The following is a 21,347-nucleotide window of genomic DNA, read 5'->3' on the forward strand; positions in this document are numbered from 1 at the left end:
TCCACCTTATAAACCTAATCAGTCTTATCAAGATCCTTTTGCGTTTTTCTGAAAATTGCATTTGTTTTGCCTCGGCGAGCACAGATTTGCCTCAAATTTCACTCCAGGCAATATTTTTATAGCAACAATAATGGAAGAGATATATGGGGTCCCCTTCCTCCTATAAACAGCTTCCTCTTTAACCGCAGATAAGGCTAAATGTATCCTTCATGCTCTAGCTGTCCCTATTTACCAGCAGCAATCTGTATTTTATGAAGCTAGTTCCTTGTAAAACATTCTCCCTCATTTGCCTTTTGAAATGATGGCTGTGGTCTTTTAAAACATTGCCAGTGGTACACATAGGCTATGGGAGTTCTAAATGGGAGAGTTATGCCTTGACTCTACGCAGCATGAATGGACACGAAACGCCAGTTCGCAGTTTCCCTTCCATCCCTGCCTCCCCATTATATTATTACAAAAGTTGAATGCCACCTCCAATCTCTGCTGAGCTGCGGCAAGATTCATGCAGGTTCCAGGTGCCCACATCTTAATTCTGTGTTCCTTTGATAATTAAGGAGCATTAAGAGGCTGCCGTAGCTTTAAGAAATATGATTCATTCACATATTTACACCTGAATTTAGATGGAGGGAGCCCATATCTTACAACATGGTCATCTCAAGCAGGCCTTGTTCCCTAGAGCAGTGCAGCACCGGAGTCCAAGACACCTTTCCCAGCTTCCCTTCAGCCAGCCTTCCAAGATAGAAAAGAGAACAAAAAACTTCTTCCCAGCACACCTCTGCTCCAAGCAACTCCTCCCCATCCATCTGCTATCCCAAGCCTAGGTTTTTTAGAGGCACATTTTTCCTGTGAACACAGCCTGCCACCTCCCCATCACCTTGGCCACTCCTGTCTGCCCAGGCCCAAGGACTATGGCATGGGTAGGCAAACTAAGGTCCGCAGGCCAGATCGGACGGTCTGGGAATCGCCGTGTGGATCGCCAGCTCACGCATTCTTTCCCTCTCCCTCACATGGCGGTGGCACCGGCGCCTCCCTCCCTCCCTCCTCCTGGCTTCTCCCCGCCCTGCCTAGAGGAGGAAAGGGCCTGGGCTTTGTTGGTGCCAGCAGCAGCAGCAGCGTTCGAGCGGCCACCATTTTAAGCAGCCCCTCTCCGGAGCCCTTTCGCGCACTGCTCATCTCCCCCCCCCCCCGCCACCAGCCCCTGCCGCTTGCAAGACATAGGTAAGCAGCCACCGGGGCTCGTGCTGTTCTTGCATCACTCCCCCCCCCAAAAAAATATATAGTCCGGCCCCCCACAAGGTCTGAGGGACAGTGGACCGGCCCCCTGCTGAAAAAGTTTGCTGACTATGGGCTCTCAACCTCTTTTGTCATGTTAACACCCAGGCAAGGCCTTGGTTTGGAAATAAAGTAGAGCCCGTAGTTTTCCACTGGCCTGGAATTTTCCCTTCAATACTCCAAATATGAGCTAGATCTTGACATTCATTAATTTCTACTCTTCCCTGATAGACTGGTACCCCAAATCTGTAACAATATGTATGCATCTTAGGTATTTCTTTACTGCTCACTCAACCATATTTTCTGTGGATGTTTATAATTTAAAATCTAATAAAGTACCAATACAATCAACATTTCTAAAATGTCTATCCAGATAACAGCTGTAGCCAAATATATTTGAGTTGCACGCTGCCTTCTAATACAGCCTTCTCCGACCTGATGCCCACCAGATGTTTCAGACTACAACTCCCATCAGCCCCCGTGGACATGGCTGGGCTAGAAGGGAGTGATATGAGTTGATAGTTGGGTTGTAGAGTTGAAAATAATGCCAATAAATTTCTCATTTGGCAACCAATGTACCTGTAAGAGGTATAGGTTGGTTGCTCGAGAGCAATTAGGCAATATGCTTCAATAGTCGGTTTTAAAGCTTTCTTATCGGTGATAAAAACCTTTGGAATGCAGAGTGCCTCTATTCTGTGTCTTGCTCATTCACTGGCAGAATCTGAGAGTGGGCGGTCCTTAAACCTTCCCCAGCAGAGTAGTTTCTTGATGCCCAGTCTGCGCCTCCTCTCTCTGCGTGGAAGCCTACTGTGCAAAGAAGGTGTGGGTAACGGAGGACCTCTCTCCTCCCTGCTTTGCTCAGGCAAGGTGTCCTGGCACCGCCTCACCTCCCCCGAGCCCTGCATCTCCTCTCCACTAGAGGCGTGGCTACCCTCCTCCGCTGAGGAGGTGCTGCTTCCCACAATCTTTGGGGGCTCTCTATAATCTATCCGGCTTTTCCCCTCTTGCCCCTGAGCCGATGGCAGTTCCCTGACAGTACCACTTTGGTTTCAGATAGTACATGGGTTGATGAGCTCAGCCACCATAGCCACTAGAGGGCCATGAAAATTTGTGTCCTAGGCTTTTTAGACTCGTCTTCCCATGTACTATCTGAAACCAAAGGGACGCATTGGTTGCCAGATGTGAACTTTTTTCAGCTCTCCTACCCCATTGTGAAATCCAAACTATCTATGGGGCACCACACGGAGTGAGGCTGGTCCAATAAAGTATAACCACATCCATTGTGGGACTCTGCATTTATTAACTGCTCCTATATATATATATCCTCCAGATACCAGTTTTAGGACAAGTATTGTGGAGCTATCATGGAGGAGGGATATGCAAAATCAAGTAATAGAAACACAGGGCCCATCATCCTGGAAAAGCAAAATTAGATCACATTTTTAATAGCAGGGGAAAGAATTCTAAATGTTTTTGAGCTGGCCATTTTATATATTTTATGAATATTGTGATAAATTTGTATTATTTTCTCAAATTCCAGACTGTGAACAGGTCTTGCTTTAAGGCAGACCCATTGGAATAGCCCAACCCACAGTAATGTCACAACACTATAGAGAGAACATTACTAATGTAAAGCTAATTCTGCCTATCCTCCTCTGCTAAGGAATGCCACAACTGCTTTGGAAACTTCAGTTGCTCAGTGCCATCACTTCTCATGGGTTTGGGCTTGGGCACAAGCATGAGCATCTGAGGTACATATTGCAAGAGAGGGGTTAAAGAGCATTGCCTTTCTCTCAGCTTGGGAGAAAGAGCTGAGGTCTATAATGAGTATGCTAACTTGGGCTATATTGAAAGACTATGGGGTGGTATCCAGCTAAGCAGTTCCTCTAGCACAAGCACTTTTGGCTATGCAATGGATCTTCCCCTCTCCTTCCCCTGAGCACCCCCTAAATCTGTTGTGGAGTTTCACCCAACACACACACACACCCAACCAACCAGAGCAGATTTAGGAGGTCTGCATGGCCTGTGGGAAGAGGAAAGGGACAGAGAGTTCCATTAGTTAGATACTAAACAGTATCCCAGTATCCCAGTTTCTTATCACTAGTCTGTACATGGCTTTTATTCTGATTTGCCGAACCTTGGCAATTCTATGCAAAGATCCTAAGTTGCGTATTAAGAGAGGAACATATGGCTCCTCGTTAAAAATGTATCCAAGAACAACTCTCACGCACTCCTTATTTTTTTTTTTTTTTTAATTTTTGTCAGCATGAGAGATCCCCTCATGTGACCTCCAGTCTGCTGGTTGACACTTACAAGCAAGTGAATCAACTTGCTATTAGCAGTTATACCTTGGTGATATTTACAGCACTTTAATGTCAGTTACATAGATGTAAATAGAAGCTGCAAGAAGCTGAAGAACCCATGATTTGTTCCCACACAAAAACTAAGGCCTCTTCCTTGGGTGTTCCGAAATGCTTACGTAACTGCAAAAGAAAAAAGAAAATAGGTTCTTACAGATAGAAAGGTATTTTAAAATGTGTTCTGCCAAAATAATGAGAGTAGCAAAGATGTGTGGTCAAGAAAGCAAATAGACCCATCCAAGGAAGAAGAGCCAACCCCCAGGATGTTAGGCAGCAGTTTGGAGGTACTGGGAATTAAAATTGCATATTTTGTGTGTCATGAATAAGACTTTCATGTACAGGTTTTCTTGGTTGGAGTAGAAAGATAGAGATCAGCTACTTGTGGAAACAAACAGTGCCAGATACACAGCAAGCCACTGTTGAATTTCACCATCTTCTCTGACAAGGTGGCTGTTACAGTGACAGACCATGAAAAGGAAGGTTTACATCATACATTTAATGCACATGACTTTCCCCAAGAATCCTGGGAACTGTAGTTGGTTAATGGCTCTGGAAACCGTAGCTTTATGGAAGGGAAACCATAGTTCCCAGACATGCTTTAAATGTGCGTTGGGTGTGCTTTAAATGTATGCTGTGGATTTGCCCCAGAGGTGTGCAAAATGTGTGTCAATGTCAGATTTTAGTAGCTGAATGATGGCTCCTTCCCCTCTCTAAAACTCTCTCTTTAGTGGCCCTCCAGACAGTGTTGGACTATAGCTCCCATCATCCTTGGTCATTGCCTATGATGGCTGGGGTTTATGGAAGTTGGGGGCTTTGTGAGTTTTAGGAGCAAGAAAGAAGCCTAGGCAATTGCTTGACTGTCCATCATTTTATTTAGATGGAATAATACTGTGGGTTAGCATTTTGGTTACTCTGGACCAAGGAGTAGCCAATATGGTGCCATCCGGATATTGTTGGAATACAACTGCCATGATCCCTGACCAATAGATTTTCTGGCTGAGACTGATCAGAAGTGTAGTTCAGCAACTTCTGGAGCCCCAATGTTGGGCTGGGCGGAAAAAGAGCAAGAATGCATGTGTTTTTAATGTTTAATAGCAAACCTAGCTGACTAGAAGGAAAACAAAGACGTCATGGTATCATTTGACCCTCTCCAAATGTCTTCATTAGATCCTTTGTTCACCTCCGTCTTGGCCTCTTTCCCCCACTTTACCACCCTCTGGAGTTGGCCATTAGCCAAATCTATATTTGCAACCTCCACTGCTGGACACAAGCATAGTTTAATAAGAGCAATTGAATTATCCTCAAATCATGTGGTTGCACTGTTTGTTGGTTACCATCTTGTAGTACCCCAGAGGAAGGAAAGAGATTGCTATCAAAGCGAGTTGGATTCCTTTTTAGCCTCAAGCCATTATCTAATTGTGAAATATAATCATCATTATTTTGAGCTCTTTTTATAAACAGCTGGAAATTGGTCTTTATGTTCTCTCTTTCATATCTTTGTATTTTCTCAGTTTCTCATCAGCATGAAAGAAGTCAGCCTAGCTTTTCATCTTTTCCTACAGAGGAGTGCTTTGGGGGATGGGAGTCTGGCCATGTACAAAGGCTTCTGAAGGCTTTGGAGATTTGGGTGTCCATTTAGCTTTAGTCTTAGTGTAATGCCAGCATTTGGGGTTTAGGTAGACACAAAAGATGGGGGTGAATTTGGGGATTAAGATAGAATTGAGATAAATATCTGGTCTAAGCAAATGTGAGGTGCTGGAGTTTGTTTGGGGTTTTGAATAAATGGCTAGCTTTGCCCAAAGGGATTTGTTGTTTGGACAGGTATTTGACATGTCCGCAGGGATGGGTTTTTTCATAATTTGGCTGGGTGTGTGACCTTATGATCTAGATATATATCTTACCTGGCTTGAAAAATAGAAGCATTTTGTGACCTAGGAGGAAGCCAAATTGATGGATGGCCTCAGTTAGAATAGAGTCTGGTAACTGTGGGTTTTAGTTAGCCAAATCAGTCATCATTTCTGTTTCAGTGTATCTGAAGTATGCATGCACACAAAAGCTTATACCCAGAACAAACCTAGTTGGTCTCTAAGGTGCTACTGGACAATTTTATTTTATTTTATTTTATTTCCAAATCAGTCAGTCTTTTTAGCAGACGAAGCTCAATAACAGGGCTCTCTAATCCAAGTCCAGTTGAACTTTGGCCCAGTTCTGATGCAAACTTTTTCCACAGAAGCCAGCATGTTGCAATCCAACAGAATGTTTTCCACTTCTTTGACATCTCTGAATGAGACAAATGACTGTATTGTGTTTTGCTAGTCACTGCAAATGAATCAAGATGAGCTCCAAAGTATTTTTTATATATTGTTTTTGTTTTATACTTCATCCGGTCCATGGGATGGGGTGGGATAAAAATTCAAAGAAATATATATTGCTTATAAGAGACTTAAAATATTGTTAAACCAAAGTTGTTGTTTTTTTATGGGACTAATCAATTAGATAATGAAGACAACTAACAGATGGGTGGTTTAGATGTGCTCTGCAATGGAGTCTTGCTTTCAAGAAAAGCCAATGGATATTTACATTTTTCTGATTTCTGTCCACTTACACTTCAGAGGCAGAACCCAGAATTCTCTCTTTTGGCATGTACATCCTTCAAACATTCATAAGCCCATCACTGCATATATACTTCTCAGCTGAGCTGAGCGTGCATTGGCTTCCTTTATACATTCATTATGCATCATTCTTTCTAGTACACAAGTCATTTTTGTAGCTGTAGAATGAATTTCCTCACAATGACATGCACAGAATTTACTAGAGTAGTTTAGCTGCATCTCACTAGATTGATAAAGATATAGAGAGCCCCATGTTCAGAAGGCAGTGCTTTTCAGTATGTAGCACAAAATGCTATTGCTGTCCTCTTATTATCTCTCAGAGTATGAATCTCTTGCTATGTCCTATGGAATCTAAGGTCAAACAGAGACTGATTCCCAGAACTCTGAACTTCTCACAAAAATTAGACATGGGATTTTTAGCCAATAATCCCTGCCTCAAAAATCACAGGATGTAATGCTTCCCATTATTTATATCCTCCCGTTTACGGTGGTTGTTGTATGAAATCATAACCTATTCAGGTCAAAGGGAATTCTCCCCTAAACTGAATATATTCATCTGCATCCTCCTGATGGCCTTTTTGTTTTAACTGAATAAGAAATTAAATGTAGTTGAGGCTGAACGAAGGAGGTCGTGTTGGAGCATGAGACAAACAGTGATCCAAAACACCAAGCCTGTGCTGGCTACTTCAGAGATTAGTTGTCTGGGAGAACAAGACTGAAGGAAGAAGCCATGATAACTAATTGCAACAAAAGCCTTTAAGAAGAAGAAGCTTCTGGCTTTCCCTGCCAATCTCTACAAGCCTGAGCCCCATCCCCAAGTCTCAAGGCATAGAATTTATTTTTATTTTGCAAATATGTATGTGACTTAGCAGAGCCTCATTTATTGTAGCTAATGTAACTGCAGTGTACCTAATATAAGTGCAGTGAAGAATGTGCAGAAACACCACTAACATGCACAGTCACATTAAAATGTTGAGCATAGATGCATAGAATTGTAGAGTTAGAAGGGACCACAACAGTCATCTAGTCCAATCCCCTACCTGTGGACACACAGACAGTGTGAACAGGTGAATCTGCACATTTCCCAGGTAATATGCATTGCTTCCGAGGAATGCTGGAGAATGTGCACAAGTGGGTGATGTCGACAGAATACTGCATAAACTGGCCGAGTAGTGTCTTCATTCAGTACAGATGTGTTATGCATGTTACATATGAAAGTTACATAGAAGCGCTGTCCGTTTATAGGGCAATACACAAACCATTTCACATTCTCCAGCATCCATTGGTAATTAGCTGTACAGTATTAACTAGGGGAAGGTGTAAGAACTCCTTTTGATACTGTTAACTTATGCACGTCCATGTGAATGCAAGCAAAGTTGTTTGTACACATTTTGCCCGTCAGATCACATAGACTGAGCATGCTGGGGCTGCAGAACTGTTTGCTGTTTTTAGAACAATTTGACTACTGCTGTGTAGTCAAAAACATGACAGTTGCCTTACATGCACCCACATATCACACAAGTGTAGAAGCCTGCATCTTATCCATAGCCCCATTTGGTACAAATAGTCCTAATTCATCCTGTATTTGCACCTCCAGAATACTGCATAGAAGAAGGAGCATTTGAGCACCTTGAGCTGCTTAACACCATTAGAGACTATTACTCCAGTAACTGTTATGTAGGACTTAATGCAATGGTCTTTCCAAGCCCTGGTCCCTTTTAAATGGGAGTTCTGGGAACTGCAACTGGGATCTTTTGCATGCAGGTTGTGTGCTATGCCACTAAATTATGGGCTCATGAGAGGAGGTGGGTTCTGCTGAGAGTTTATCCGGACCATGGTGCTTTCATAATATTTTAACAGGAGCTCTTGCAAACCTCTATGAGGTCTGTTTCTTTTTGACTTTGCTCTTCCAACTCTTAGAAATCAAAGCTGTAGATGTGGTGAGTTTTCTTACTCATTTTGAACATAGAAATCTGTTATTTGAAAACTCAGTGGAATGAAAGGAAACGTAGTACTGGTAGAACAAAAATGCAATGGCAGATCTATGCTCGGATCCTGCCTTCATACATGCATACGTTCAAAAAAACCAAGACAGAACCAATCTGAACAATTTCCACATAAAAGAACAAGTTCTAAAAGAAAGATACAGAAAAAGAACAACACACCCAACAAAACCCCGTAAGACCAGGTCTTCCAGGACTCACAGCCAAAATGGTTGTGCTTCCCATATACACCTGGTTAGCCACTGTGAGAACAGCATGCTGGACTAGATGGGCCATTGGCCTGATCCAGTAGACTCTTCTTATGTTCAAGGTTTTTTTTAAAGTGCTCTTTTGTGTGTGTGTGTGTGTGTGTGTGTGTGTGTAGGGGGGGATGCCAGCTGGGCTTCATATCAGGCAGCAAAGTATCTGATGACTCTTCATTTATAACACCTCATAGAACCTCTCCGATTTCCAGATTTTCCATTCTTTACCTATTTTAATCAGTATTCTATTTTTTTATTTTTTGTCAGGAACTGAGCAGTGTTTTTGTTTATATTTAAAGCCATTCTGTAAATGGGTGCGAAGAAAACAAGCCTTTTATCAGGGAATCTAGCACCACTAATATAGAACAATTAAACTTTCTGCTTAGCGTAGCCTCATTTATAAACCTGTTTACAGGGATTTCCCACCACCACCCTCGCATACCCATTTTAATTAAAAGGAAAAAGGTGTTTGTTAATATTTCCAGCTAGAATGAGGTATTGTAGCAGCCATTCTTGAGAGTATCATTTACTTGAGCCACAGATGAAATGCAAACTGCATGTACCAGGTTACCAATTCTATCTGCCATTATCCTGAATTCCTTAAAGATGCCATAAGTTGGCTTTGCCCTGAGGATATATGTGTGGGTTGCTACTTGCCTCAGGTCAAATTTCCCTTAAATGGAAGTCAGGTTTGGCAGCTGTTCATTTGCACTTGCTATTTAAAATATATATATATGCTTGCCCCTTCCTTGCGCTGCCTTGCCCTAATTACTAGTCAGTCCATGGAACAGGTGACAAATGCCCACAGAAGAATCTTTCCAACCACCGGATGTAAAATCGTTAGGAAAATAATCAACCAGAGTTGCTAAATACCTGGGCACCTCTCCAACATGTATCTGAAGGCGATTTTAAACCATTTCTGACATCTACTGGAAAGAAATAACGATGCTTTCATGCTGATAAAATGAGCTTTTTCATTTTGAACGCATCTTCAGTTCTTGGGGGATTTTTGGGTTTCGTTAAGAAGCTTTGGGTTCATTAAAGGACTTTGGTCCATATTCTGGTTCCGTCCATTTCAATTTGCATACTTATAGCACAGTAGAATACATTGTTCTTTTTATTTTATTTTATTTTTTGCCCAAATAGCCTGGGGCCAATGTCTAATATTAAAATAATTAGAACTTTTCCAAACCACTTATTGATGCAAAAGGTTTCCCTTGAGGTGGTCATGGTATGATGGTTAAGATCTCAAGTTGCCCGATCAAGTCAGTTGCATGTAGGAGCATTTTTGCAAGTCCCATTTCATTCTGAAAGGGGTGGGGAAACACCATATTCCCCCTCCCCCTACAATAATGCAGTGAGGTTGGCCCTTACGAGTTTCCTGTCCTGTTCTCATAGCTCATTGCCTCTTCTGTCCACCAGTGTTGACAAACAATGGAGTTTCATTTAGCATGAACTGAGTGGAGATTTATCCAATGAGACTTCTCTTTTCTTTTCTTTTTGCCCCCTGCCCACCAAAAGTTAAAGAATCTTGCAGCTTTCCCAAAAGATAGTATTTCAAGAAATGCCCTCCCCGCTTTTTGTCACCTGCAAATAGGATGGAGAATTTTTGGAAGCTGCTTTCACTCAGCCTCATTCAGTTTGGTGCCACTTAGAACTGTCAAGCCTTCCCCCCCCCCCGAGTCCCAGGTGCTATGAGGCCCATGCAGAGTTTGTCTGAGGCCTAGGATGACTGGGAGACACAGGGATTGACATGACAGTGTAAATCCAGCAGGCCTCTGGTTAGCTTAGCCCTCCAAGGCCTGGGGCAAGTATACCTGGCTGCCCCCCCTCCTCTGCACAGGTCTGGGTGCTATAGCTCAGAGACATTCAAAGAATTCCCTGTTGGTAATCCCTCTTTGCTATACAGCCACATCACAGAACTCCCAATTTCCAAGCTTTCTGGAGATGGAGGAATTACAATTTAAGCCAGTTAAGTCTTTAGTTAAGTTTGTTCTTCGTAGGACTGGGATATAATATACACTTGTTAATTATAAGGAGCTATGTTGATTTGAGCACAGGGCTTAAGAGAACCAGATCTGAAAGTTTTAATGTAGTTACTTTTTGTTTGATTAGTACACACCAAACAGCAATATCCAACTGCCACAGCATTTATGTATGAAAGCAATTTGAAACAGTGCTGGGAGGCTTAAAAAAACAACAACAAACCAACAGAAGTTAAACCAGCAACAACAAGAGCAGAGTGTTTTGTTATGTAGATGTTTCTTGCCAAGAGCTGGTCTTCAGTTTGGAACACAACATCCTGAAATGAAATCTCCACTTGTGATAACACCTTGCCTTTTCTTTTGTTAGGTGCAAGTGTAATCTCCATGCCACCGGCTGCAGAGAAGAAAACAAAAAATTGTTATGTGAATGTGAGCACAACACAACAGGCCCAGACTGTGGGAAATGCAAGAAGAACTATCAGGGCCGGCCTTGGAGTGCAGGCTCATATCTTCCCATTCCTAAGGGCACAGCAAATATCTGTGAGTACTTGTGCACAGCAGAACTGCCACGGTAGTGATGATACGTTTTGGCCTCTGGCCTTGTGGGTAAAAAAATGATCCTAAGAGAGCACATCAGCCAAACTCAAAACATCCTAAAACATTATAGCTTAAAGGAGTAATAGAACTTTAACCAGTCATGTGCGTTTTTATTTGGGAGCAAATGAACATGCCCATTACCCCTGTGTTTGGTGGGTTTATTCCCAAGTAAGTGTGCAAAGGATTAGAAGCTAAACTTTAAAAAACCCAGCTCTGCCTGGTGTTTTTTTTAAAAAATAACCTCAAAATTGTGATATCCACTCATATGTAGCATTTTAATAAATGTAAGCGCCAAATTTCCTTCTCCACATATTTCATACTTGCTATCGCATTCAGTAGAATGCCAACATCTCATTCTTTGGGCATTCTTAATGTAGTTTGGTCATTTGAAATTTCTATTGTTCATTTCCTGTTCACATGATAAAAGCACATGATAAGCCTATAACAGAATCACTGTGTAAACAAGTGGTTCCCAATTAGGGGTCCACAGCTCCATCCCTTGCCTCTCCCCAACTAAATTCTTGTCATTTTTGCCCGGTAATATCACAGATTTTATGGTCTTGTGAGATTTTTCAATAAGTTAGCCAAAATCGGTTTTGAAATCACATCGCAGTAATGATTTTGATCCAGCAATACACAGCAATGTATTGCTCCTCGTGTGAGGGAGGGCAGGGCAGCCGATTGCGAGGCCTTCCTTCCCCTCACGCTGACAGAGAACAGGGCAGCTGATCGCCCTCACTTCAAGGCACCGGGCACTACCTTCCCCTGGCATGGAGGTGGAGCATTTTCCCTCAGTCAGCAGGAAAGCAGCAGCAGCCACAGTAGATGCACATCTTCACTGGCTGCCACTGAAGGCGACCTGATGCACCCCCATCCCTTCCCACTCAAACCATGCAGTGAAGGTGACTGCTTCCTCTCCTTCCTTCACCCGCCAGATCTCTGCAACTGCTCCTTCCCTCATCCCCACGCCTGATCTCCCATTTCAGACATCGTGATATATCGGAATATCATGCTGTTTAGCTGCTGATATATCACGATGTTGGAAACCAGATATTGCTCAGCCCTAGTCTGTTTTTTTAGTATACCTAAAATCCTTTGCTTATTCGGGGCTACCCCACATTTTGTTCAGAAAGTTGCTTTGCAGAGGTAACAACCATGGAGTTATCAAAATTTTCAAAGGTAGGGTGTCCGTGGCTTGGCTTTTTAAAAATAAGGGGACCTCAGTAATAAGCTGATTTGGAACAACTGGTGTAAACTGTTACATTTATGTCCCACCCTTCCTCAAACATGATCAAGGCAATGTTTGTTGTTTCCCCCACTCATATTATCCTTTGAACAATCCTGTGAGGTAGGTTGGCTGAAATAGTGGCCCAGGGTCCAGTGAGCTTCATGGCTGAGCAGGGATTTGGACCTGGGTGTCTCCAGTTGGAGTCCAACACCCCAACCCCATTGGTAGTCAGTGTGGTGCCCTCTACAACTCCCATTGTTCCTGACCGTTGGCTTTTCTTGCTGGGACTGATGGAAGTTGAGCCAAACATCTGGGGTCATATTCAGACTAAACCCATTGAAATAAATAGACCTAAGTTGGGTGTTGATTTAAATGGGCCTACTCTGAGCAAAAGGGACGCAGGTGACACAGTGGTCTAAACCACTGAGCCTAGGGCTTGCCGATCGGAAGGTCGCGGTTCGAATCCCCGCGACGGGGTGAGCTCCCATTGCTCGGTCCCAGTTCCTGCCAACCTAGCAGTTCGAAAGCACGTAAAAGTGCAAGTAGATAAATAAGTACCGCTCCGGCGGAAAGGTAAACAGCATTTCTGTGCAGTGCCAGAAGCAGCTTAGTCATGCTGGCCACATGACCCGGAAAAACTGTCTGCAGACAAACGTTGGTTCCCTCTGCCAGTAAAGCAAGATGAGCACCGCAACCCCAGAGAAATTTGCGACTGGACCTAACTGTCAGGGTTCCTTTACCTTTACCTTTACCTTTACCTTTACTCTGAGCAAAATTTAGTTTGCTAACTGCTCCCTAACTATTACTTTCACTGGCCTACACTAGCTTGCGCAGGTTCATACTTTCATGCAACAGAAGCATAAAGGTAAAGGGACCCCTGTCCAGTCGTGGACAGCTCTGGGGTTGTGGCGCTCATCTCACTTTACTGACCGAGGGAGCCGGCATACTTCTTCCGGGTCATGTGGCCAGCATGACTAAGCCACTTCTGGCGAACCAGAGCAGCACACAGAAACGCCGTTTACCTTCCCCCGCTGAAGCGGTACCTATTTATCTACTTGCACTTTGATGTGCTTTTGAACTGCTAGGTTGGCAGGAGCAGGGACTGAGCAACGGGAGCTCACCCCATCGCGGAGATTTGAACCGCTGACCTTCTGATCGGCAAGCCCTAGGCTCTGTGGTTTAGACCACAGCGCCACCCGCGTCCCTAACAGAGACATACAAACCTCCAAATAAAAATGCAGAAACAGTTTCATCTGTGACATAGATAATATGACATCAAGAATCCTATTCAACCAAGTGTAACAGGGCATATCTTACAGCTGCTGCCTAACCATGATAAACAACTGCCTGTGAGCTACTCCTTGTCACAAATAGGTCATCACAGAAGACCAGTGGTTTTGCTTGAGTTTGTTTCTATGGTATTACTTGGTGCCGCATCTCTGCTCACTTTGCTCGCCAACCCCACAATTAATCTCCTAGAGCTTCCCCTTCCTACCCCATGCAACGAACAAGCTCACTTTTCACCATCCCTACTCCATTTCTGATGCCACTTTTCTGCAGCCCTGCATTGCACCCATTTTCACCCTCACCCCACTGTCCTCACCCCTTCCTTTTATGCAGCACCCCCTGCTTGCACACAGCCACCATGGTAGCCTCCTGAATATTCCTCCTCTCTCACATTGCAACCACTAGGCACCCTTTTCACCTTCCCCCCATTTTGAAGCAAACATCCTCTCCTATTCTGCAGACACATTCATGCCCCTGCTTTCATCTGCACCCCCATTCCCCCTGCTCCCTCTTTTCTGCAAGCCTCCCTTTGCACCCTCATTTTCACCTTCACATATACACGCACGCACACACCTCATTCTGCTTGCTTTTTTCAGTTCTCCCTTTTACAAAGACTAGCCCCACTGCCATGCACATCCTTACACTTTACTGTGTAATTGAATTGTGCCCAGCATTGGATGTTGGGTTAGATTCAAGTGTGGTGTATGGTCTCAAGAGCTCCTCTTTTTTTATTTACATTCATGGATCATTGGTATACCGTATATGCCTTATTTTGTTCCCCAAACAGCCATGTAAAACCCACATCCAATGATCGTTACTTGGATCCAGTTATGTTAAGCTTGTACACTGTGCTTTTCATCTACTGTGAGGTCTTCACACAGGAACTTCTTTTTGCATTTGTGGATGGCACCCAGTATTATGGTCTGCTTGCTGGACCAGGATAAATGCTTAACCAAAAGTACTAATATTCAGTTATTTGAAAATGATGAGCATGATACAGCCAAAGTTAAGTACTCTGAAGTCCTAACAGTTTAAATGGGAGAGATTAAAGCTGGTGCTTAATTCTCTCTTTTAAATCAATGGGACTTATAAGTGCTTAGCTTTTGGCTGGATCATTTCATGCACATTCATCCCTCTGACTAATAGTATTGAGAGCAGCACAATACAGACTTCAGATTGGGGACAGGAAGAGGTACAAAAAGAAGAAAGGAACATAAAAAAGCAAGAAATCCATGAAACTGTTCTGCCATGCAGGCAAGCGAGTTATACATTAACTCGGATCCTTGCTAATTTGACTTATGTACCTAAATCCCTCAGAGGGAGAGGGGTGGGGAAAAGGAGCAAGCGGAGAATAAGCCATCAAACCTTTTTGGAGTAGAAGTTATTAGTTGCTTTTTATAAAAAGTCCGGAGTTTTGCCCTGTATAAAAGTAAAAAAAAAAAAAATCTGGCTTTGGAAATAACCATTCACTGAAAAGTTATTTTGAAGAAACAGGGTTATGTGCCGCAGCTAAATGAAAAGTTAAAGGAAAAAAACAGCAGCAATGTGCCATGTTCCAAATGTTATCTTGCACTTCAAAGCAGCAGCTGTGAGGAATCAAACCTCCAAAATGAATATCACAGGAAGCAGGACCTTATCAAGTTTAATGTGAAAGTAATAGACTAAGTAACAAACCATGAAGTGTGGGCAGGGAGGGCATGAAATTATGATAAAATTCCTACCAGGCAGGGGGGGGAGTGAACCTTCAAAAAGAAGGGAAAAACATTTTGTAAGAGCATTAACTTTTAGAAAAACAGACACTTTGGATCACAGAGTTAATACTTTAAAGCTATGTTCACGATACATTTTGAAATTCACAGGATTCTCCCCTCCCTCCTCGCACAGAGAATTCACAGCCTAGAAAAGGCTTCAGAATCACTCAGCTTGAGTGATGCTGCATGGAAAAACACAGTTCCTCAGCTTCCAACTCTGCTCTGCCTCTCAGTTGCTCCTTGTAGACAGGAGCATCCTACATCCTTTATGCAGCTGTCCAGGTGTCTCCCTAGTGATTGAGTCCCTCTTATACATAGACACTCTCAAGCTCTTGCAATGCAATATATACTTCACAAATCTTAAACAAATACTTAGCATGCAGAGGTATCACTAAAGGGATTAGCAAACATGATCAGAGGCGGAGTTTTCCTGCATCTCTTGTACACCATCAAATTTCCACTAAAGTGGGGTTGCGGGTGAAATCTGGAGTGTTTTCAGCCAAACATGTGCTAGAAGATAGGAGCAAGTACCTTCAGACTTTCATCAGTCATGAACGTTGACTACCACACAATAAATCATAAGTCCTAGTGTCTGACAGAGCTGTCAAACTCAGCTAAAATCTGGTACAGTTCTCCTTTGTTTTCTGCCTGTCCCTTTGCTTGAAGCACAATGTGATCTACCCTAGACAAACAAATTGGTAGAGGGGAAGTGGAAAAGGAGTTGATATCCTCAGACTTCTTGAAATCTTGGATTTTTCACAGCTGGTATATTACTGACATAAAGGGGGACAATGTGCAGTATATTTGCCTCAAAATATGTAGTATGGGCATTTATTAGGCAATGTGACTGGGGGAGAAACCCCCTCCAGATTGATTGCAATCTTACGTTGCCTCACCTGCGATTTTGTATCATTTGCAGCATCTAACAAACAAACTTGTACAAATGTAACAAACCAAACTGATTTTAGACGCATAGGCTCAGAGAGGGATGGCTTTGCTCCTAATCATGACAATCCATCCAACCTTGAATTTGGCTTTCATTTGTACAAAAGTTACTCTGTCCCTTATGCCAGCCATGCTGCTAAGTATACTTACCCACAGGTGAGAAAACAGCATTGCCCATAGGTGTAGCGATAAGAAACTTATTCTGCATTGCAGATAATCTCACAGGAACCCAGGGTTTCAATAATAGAGTGTTATTTGCCTGCAGAAAGCCTTTCATATTGTAACATTATTGCAGAAACTTTTACTTGGGCTTCTTTTGTTTGTTTCTCTGCTTTTGCAACACTGTTTGGGTTTACTTGCTGCCTTGATTGTATGGTGTAATTTATTATTTTGGCACCGGAAACTGGCAATGCAAACTGGCTATTTTAATAATATAATTAACAGTTCTTAATGCATGGTATATAATTTTGAGACATTTAGCTGCCTCATCAAACCATTCAGCTATTTGTTTGTGTATTTTTCTTTTCAGCTCATTATAAATATATTCTACCAGCTAAAGCATCAGTGTTCCTGATGCAAACCTGTTTTCTTTGGGACTTTTTTATCCGACAACTCCCATCACACAAAGAGCTGAATGCATGTAGAAAATCTTCTCCTCCTCCTCCTCCTGCAAAGCATGTTTGCATGTTACAGTGCAATATATTGGTTGTGGGTGTTGGAATGGAACAAATCACTTGATGCAAATAACTGTTATGATCAGGCAAATGTTTCCAATCTCAACGAAAAATGGCCACTTGGAGAAAACTTTCAGCCAATCACATTGGGCTCTTCCACGCTTCCACTTGTCCGAAGCCTAAAAAGCATGGGTCCGAGAGGTTTTTCCACTTGCCCCATCCTTTCCAGGCATGGGTCCACTTGCCCCACTGCATTCCCCAGGAAAACCTGTTCTTTACTGCTGAACTGGAGCACAGAAAAGCTTTCCCCACGCTTTAGCCTCTCTGTTTCTGCAGCTCCTGGCCCCTTGTTCTTTCTTCTCCTCTTTAGTATTGCTATTTCTGGCCCCTTGCACCCCCTAGTCTCTGTTTCCACCTCCTCACACCCTGGTTCTCTCATTCCCCACACTCTAACCCAGTGGTTTCCAAACTTTTTTCCCCCTCTGGGCCATACTTGCATAATGAAAAGTTGCTCACGCCACACCAATTTTTTTTCCTTGCTAAGAACTACATTGGAAAACAAAAAGAAACAACAACTAGTGGTGCTTGATTTGTAACATAGAACGGCTTCATAATATGATCATGGGACTTCCAGAAGTATAAAGCAATGCAGTTAAATATGAACATGCATCATTCCCAAGATATAATTATAAACAACAACTAGGTTTGTCCTCAGTATCACTTGATGCTTTTTCTGTCATTTTGAAAATATATCTATCCATGTTTTGCAAATTAATATAAGTAGTACCTCGGAAGTTGAATGGGAACCATTCAAGAAGTCTGTTCGACTTCCAAAACGTTTGGAAACCAAGGCCATTCGGGTTCCAAAGAACATTCGCAAACCAGAACACTCACTTCCGGGTTTGTGGCGATCGGGAGCCAAAATGTTTCAAGCACAAGGGATCCAGGGTATGACTGCAGATGGATGGATGGATGGAGATGACAGATGATAGATAGATAGATAGATAGATAGATAGACAGATAGATAGATAGAATGTTATACTACACCAAAATGTTTAAATGTTTCTTTGTCCTTGAATCTTCCCAGCACACTTGCCATCCTCTCCAGTGTAGTGCAGCACACCCTTTGACAACCACTGCTCTAACCTCAATATTTCTTCAACATCACAGCCCCTAGTCTCACTCTTCCCCCTCCATCCCTTAACATCTATCCTACTCTCCCTTCACATCCCCTGGCCTTGCTCCTTCTCCTTCCCCACTACCTAAACTCTCTCTCTCTCTCTCTCTCTCTCTCTCTCTCTCTCTCTCTCTCTGTGTGTGTGTGTGTGTGTGTGTCTGTCTGTCTGTCTGTCTGTCTGTCTGTCTGGGTCAAATGTGTCTGTGCCTCTGTTTCAAGTGAACCCCTGCCAATTTTTAACCCTGGCTTTGCCTACCTGCTCTGTCCTCTGCCTCTGCCCTGTTTTCTACCTGCACCAGCCTAGTAGTCAGCAGCCACCACTGAGGACAAGCCACCCTTCATAATACAATACTGAGGAGTTTGCTGTTGCCATTACCAAATTGTGAAACAGGAAAGCCAAATAGCTGTGATACAGATAATGAAGGTTAATGAGAGAAACGTATGCTCTGTTTGCAATTTCCAGTGATTTCTCACACATTGGACATAAATAACATTCCCAAACGCCCACAAGTTCTGGCATGTATTAACCACTGTGGGAGCCTCCTACATAGCACCTGAACCTCATTGAAAATAAGGTCATTTTGAAAAATGCTCGATTGCATGAGATCATTAGCTGGCTGTTTTCCTAGCATGATATTGTCTGCAAGTGCAAAGAAATTAGAGGTGGGATGACTAACTGGCTTCAAATGATATTTTTATTTGATTTTTTTAAAAAATCCTGTTGCTTTCTAAAGCCAGCAAGTGAAATATTTATTAATTACAAGTTGTTTGAGCATTTTGCAAGCAGTTACAAAGAATTGTTTCCTTTCTTGGAGTAACAGCCTTACCTCTGAGCATAAAAATGCTCATCTCCATATTCAGTGGCACTATTCAAAATCCAGAATTCGAAGGTATTAATGGGCAACTCCCCAACTTTAATTGAATTTGAGAGTAGTACAAAGATCATTATGAGCTATATGTTCTCTCTCTCACACACACGCATGTATATACACAATGTGGTTTAACTCTAGTAGGTTCAAAGCAAAGACAAAAGGTAACTATAATACAGTAAACAATTATCAACAGGGGGCCAAAGAAATCCATACTGCAACAATGGCAATATTTGTTGTATTACCTACATAAACATGAAATACAATTTTTGCCTGAAAGCAAGACAAATATGTTTGCTTGCTTGCAAATGGCTTATATTTAATTTAATTTAATTTAATGTAATGTAATAGCTGCACAGAAACCCAGAATCTTCAGAAACAATTATTTCTTTGTTAACTGTTCCACTTTGCCCTTACACATGGAAGATTTGGATGAACTTAACAAGTGATGGAGGCAAAATTAAGCACTTTTTAAAGTTCAGCAACATGTGCTTCATTCACCCATAGAATTCAATGGGACTGTGAAATGCTAGCCTTTGGCTAGAACTTGCCCTTGGTGCTGCTGCTATAACAATGAAGTCTACTGATGCAGTAATATAAAATATACATCAATATATCTGCATCCCTAACCAAAATTCTCTCTTTTCTTTTCAGGTATGCCCAGTATTTCCAGCATTGGTAGTAAGTAATACAGAACAGACTTAGGCCAGCTTTGCTTGTTGTTCAGCCTCTGAAAATCTATTTTTCCAACATCTATTTCTGTTCTCCCTGAAACCTGCAGTTGTGGTAACTGGAGAAATATTAATAATATTCCTGCTGCATTTGCACATCTTAGATATTTATGTTCAGAGGAACACACCTCATAACGCAACAGCCAGTGCAGATTGTGATTTCTAAACAGACATTTTTTGCAAATTAAGGGATTTCAAATGATACGCATCTAATATTTTTCAAGTTTGGCAGTGAATGAAAGCAGAATCCTTTATTATTTGCTTTCAAACAAGCACAGCAGAGGAAACCAACTACTCTTCAAACTGCCAGGACTGTATTTAGAGATCCTTCACTATAGCCAGTCCAGATTACATTGAAAATTTTATTGTAATTGTTCCAAATTAGGTTCAAATCTGCAAACCACCCTTTTTATTTTTCTTTGAAGGGTGGCATAGATATCTGATAAGTCAATACTATCATTTTCCAGGACTAGAGGATAAGCAAAATGGACATGATTTTCCTCCTGGGTGACCATACACTTGCTCATCCAGCTACGGCATGATTTTGCTTAGCATTACATGCAGATGAGGCCAATAACTCCTGCTAGAGAAGATTTATAGAATGCCCTTCTCTAGACAATAAATAAAAGATGAAAACTGAAGGCACCTTGTCCCTGAAATGAGTATTTCTATTCAACACCTTTTCTACATGTATAACTTATCTCATTTTTACCCTAAGTCAGATACTCAGGTTTTACTTAAGAAATCTGGCATGATCTCACAGTAAATAAATTTGGAACTTTATACTAAAGAATCCCAAGTGCTGATAAAGTGTACTCAGTCACTGAATGTCTTATACAGTAAAGTAGTGACATGGGAAACACAGCATATGCACTTTGGGAACAATCCTTTTTAATGCAAGTGTAGTGCTTATAGGCAGCGTAATCCCCATGAACTCCATAGGGTTGAAAAGTAATTCCCATAGGGCTAAATAGAGCCCCATTTTCACTCTCTCCATCTTGGCTTAAGTAGAGGCAGTGCTCAATAGCATTATGGGGAAAGAGGAGTCTGTGCTCACTTCCTAAATCCTCCCTTCTCACTCTGTATGTGATGCAAATTAGAAACTAGCTAAGAGAAGGGAGTTTGTTTGGGAATGTGGCAAGTGTGCACAGGCCTTCTATTCTCCATGATGCTGTGATGCATGTGATCTACTTTACACAAAAGTAGGAAAGAGAGAAACAGGCCTTGGTAGATCTTTGCAGCCATGCTAGGAAGTATCGTATTTCTTTTCAGCACAAGCTTTAAACAAGTTAGTCAGATCTAGCTTCTCTCAATTTTAAATGCCACTGACTTCAACAGGAGAGTTAGGCACATGCTTAAAACGAATGGGATTTAAATCCACTTTGGCTGGATTGTGTCCAGATTTTGTGCTATGCAGTACCCTTATGCATTTCTTAACTACCGACAGAAGATTTGCAATACCTGACATCTGGCTGAAAAACAGTGACCTGATAATTTATCAGCCGCATTTCTTCTTCTAAATTGAGAGGCCTGACCGTGCATTTATAAGTCAACTCAGTTTTCTCCAGCTCATAAATAGGCTTAGGGCTGATTTGTTAAGCACCACATAGCATG

General features: G+C 42.2%; 1 protein-coding gene across 11 annotated transcripts in view; it reads left to right on the top strand.

Moving 5' to 3' along the window:
- The window catches only part of NTNG1 (netrin G1), a 210,175-nt gene that overhangs the window by 130,330 nt on the left and 58,498 nt on the right, over positions 1–21,347 (top strand). For all 11 annotated transcript variants that reach the window (XM_081865942.1, XM_081865938.1, XM_081865944.1 and 8 more), the window contains exons 4-5: positions 10,842–11,014; positions 19,657–19,683. In XM_081865942.1, the coding sequence (XP_081722068.1) occupies positions 10,842–11,014; positions 19,657–19,683 (200 nt within the window). The remainder of the gene's footprint in view (positions 1–10,841; positions 11,015–19,656; positions 19,684–21,347) is intronic.

The sequence above is a fragment of the Podarcis erhardii genome, assembly GCF_964252035.2.
Source record: "Podarcis erhardii genome assembly, chromosome: 6".
Taxonomy (NCBI): domain Eukaryota; kingdom Metazoa; phylum Chordata; class Lepidosauria; order Squamata; family Lacertidae; genus Podarcis; species Podarcis erhardii.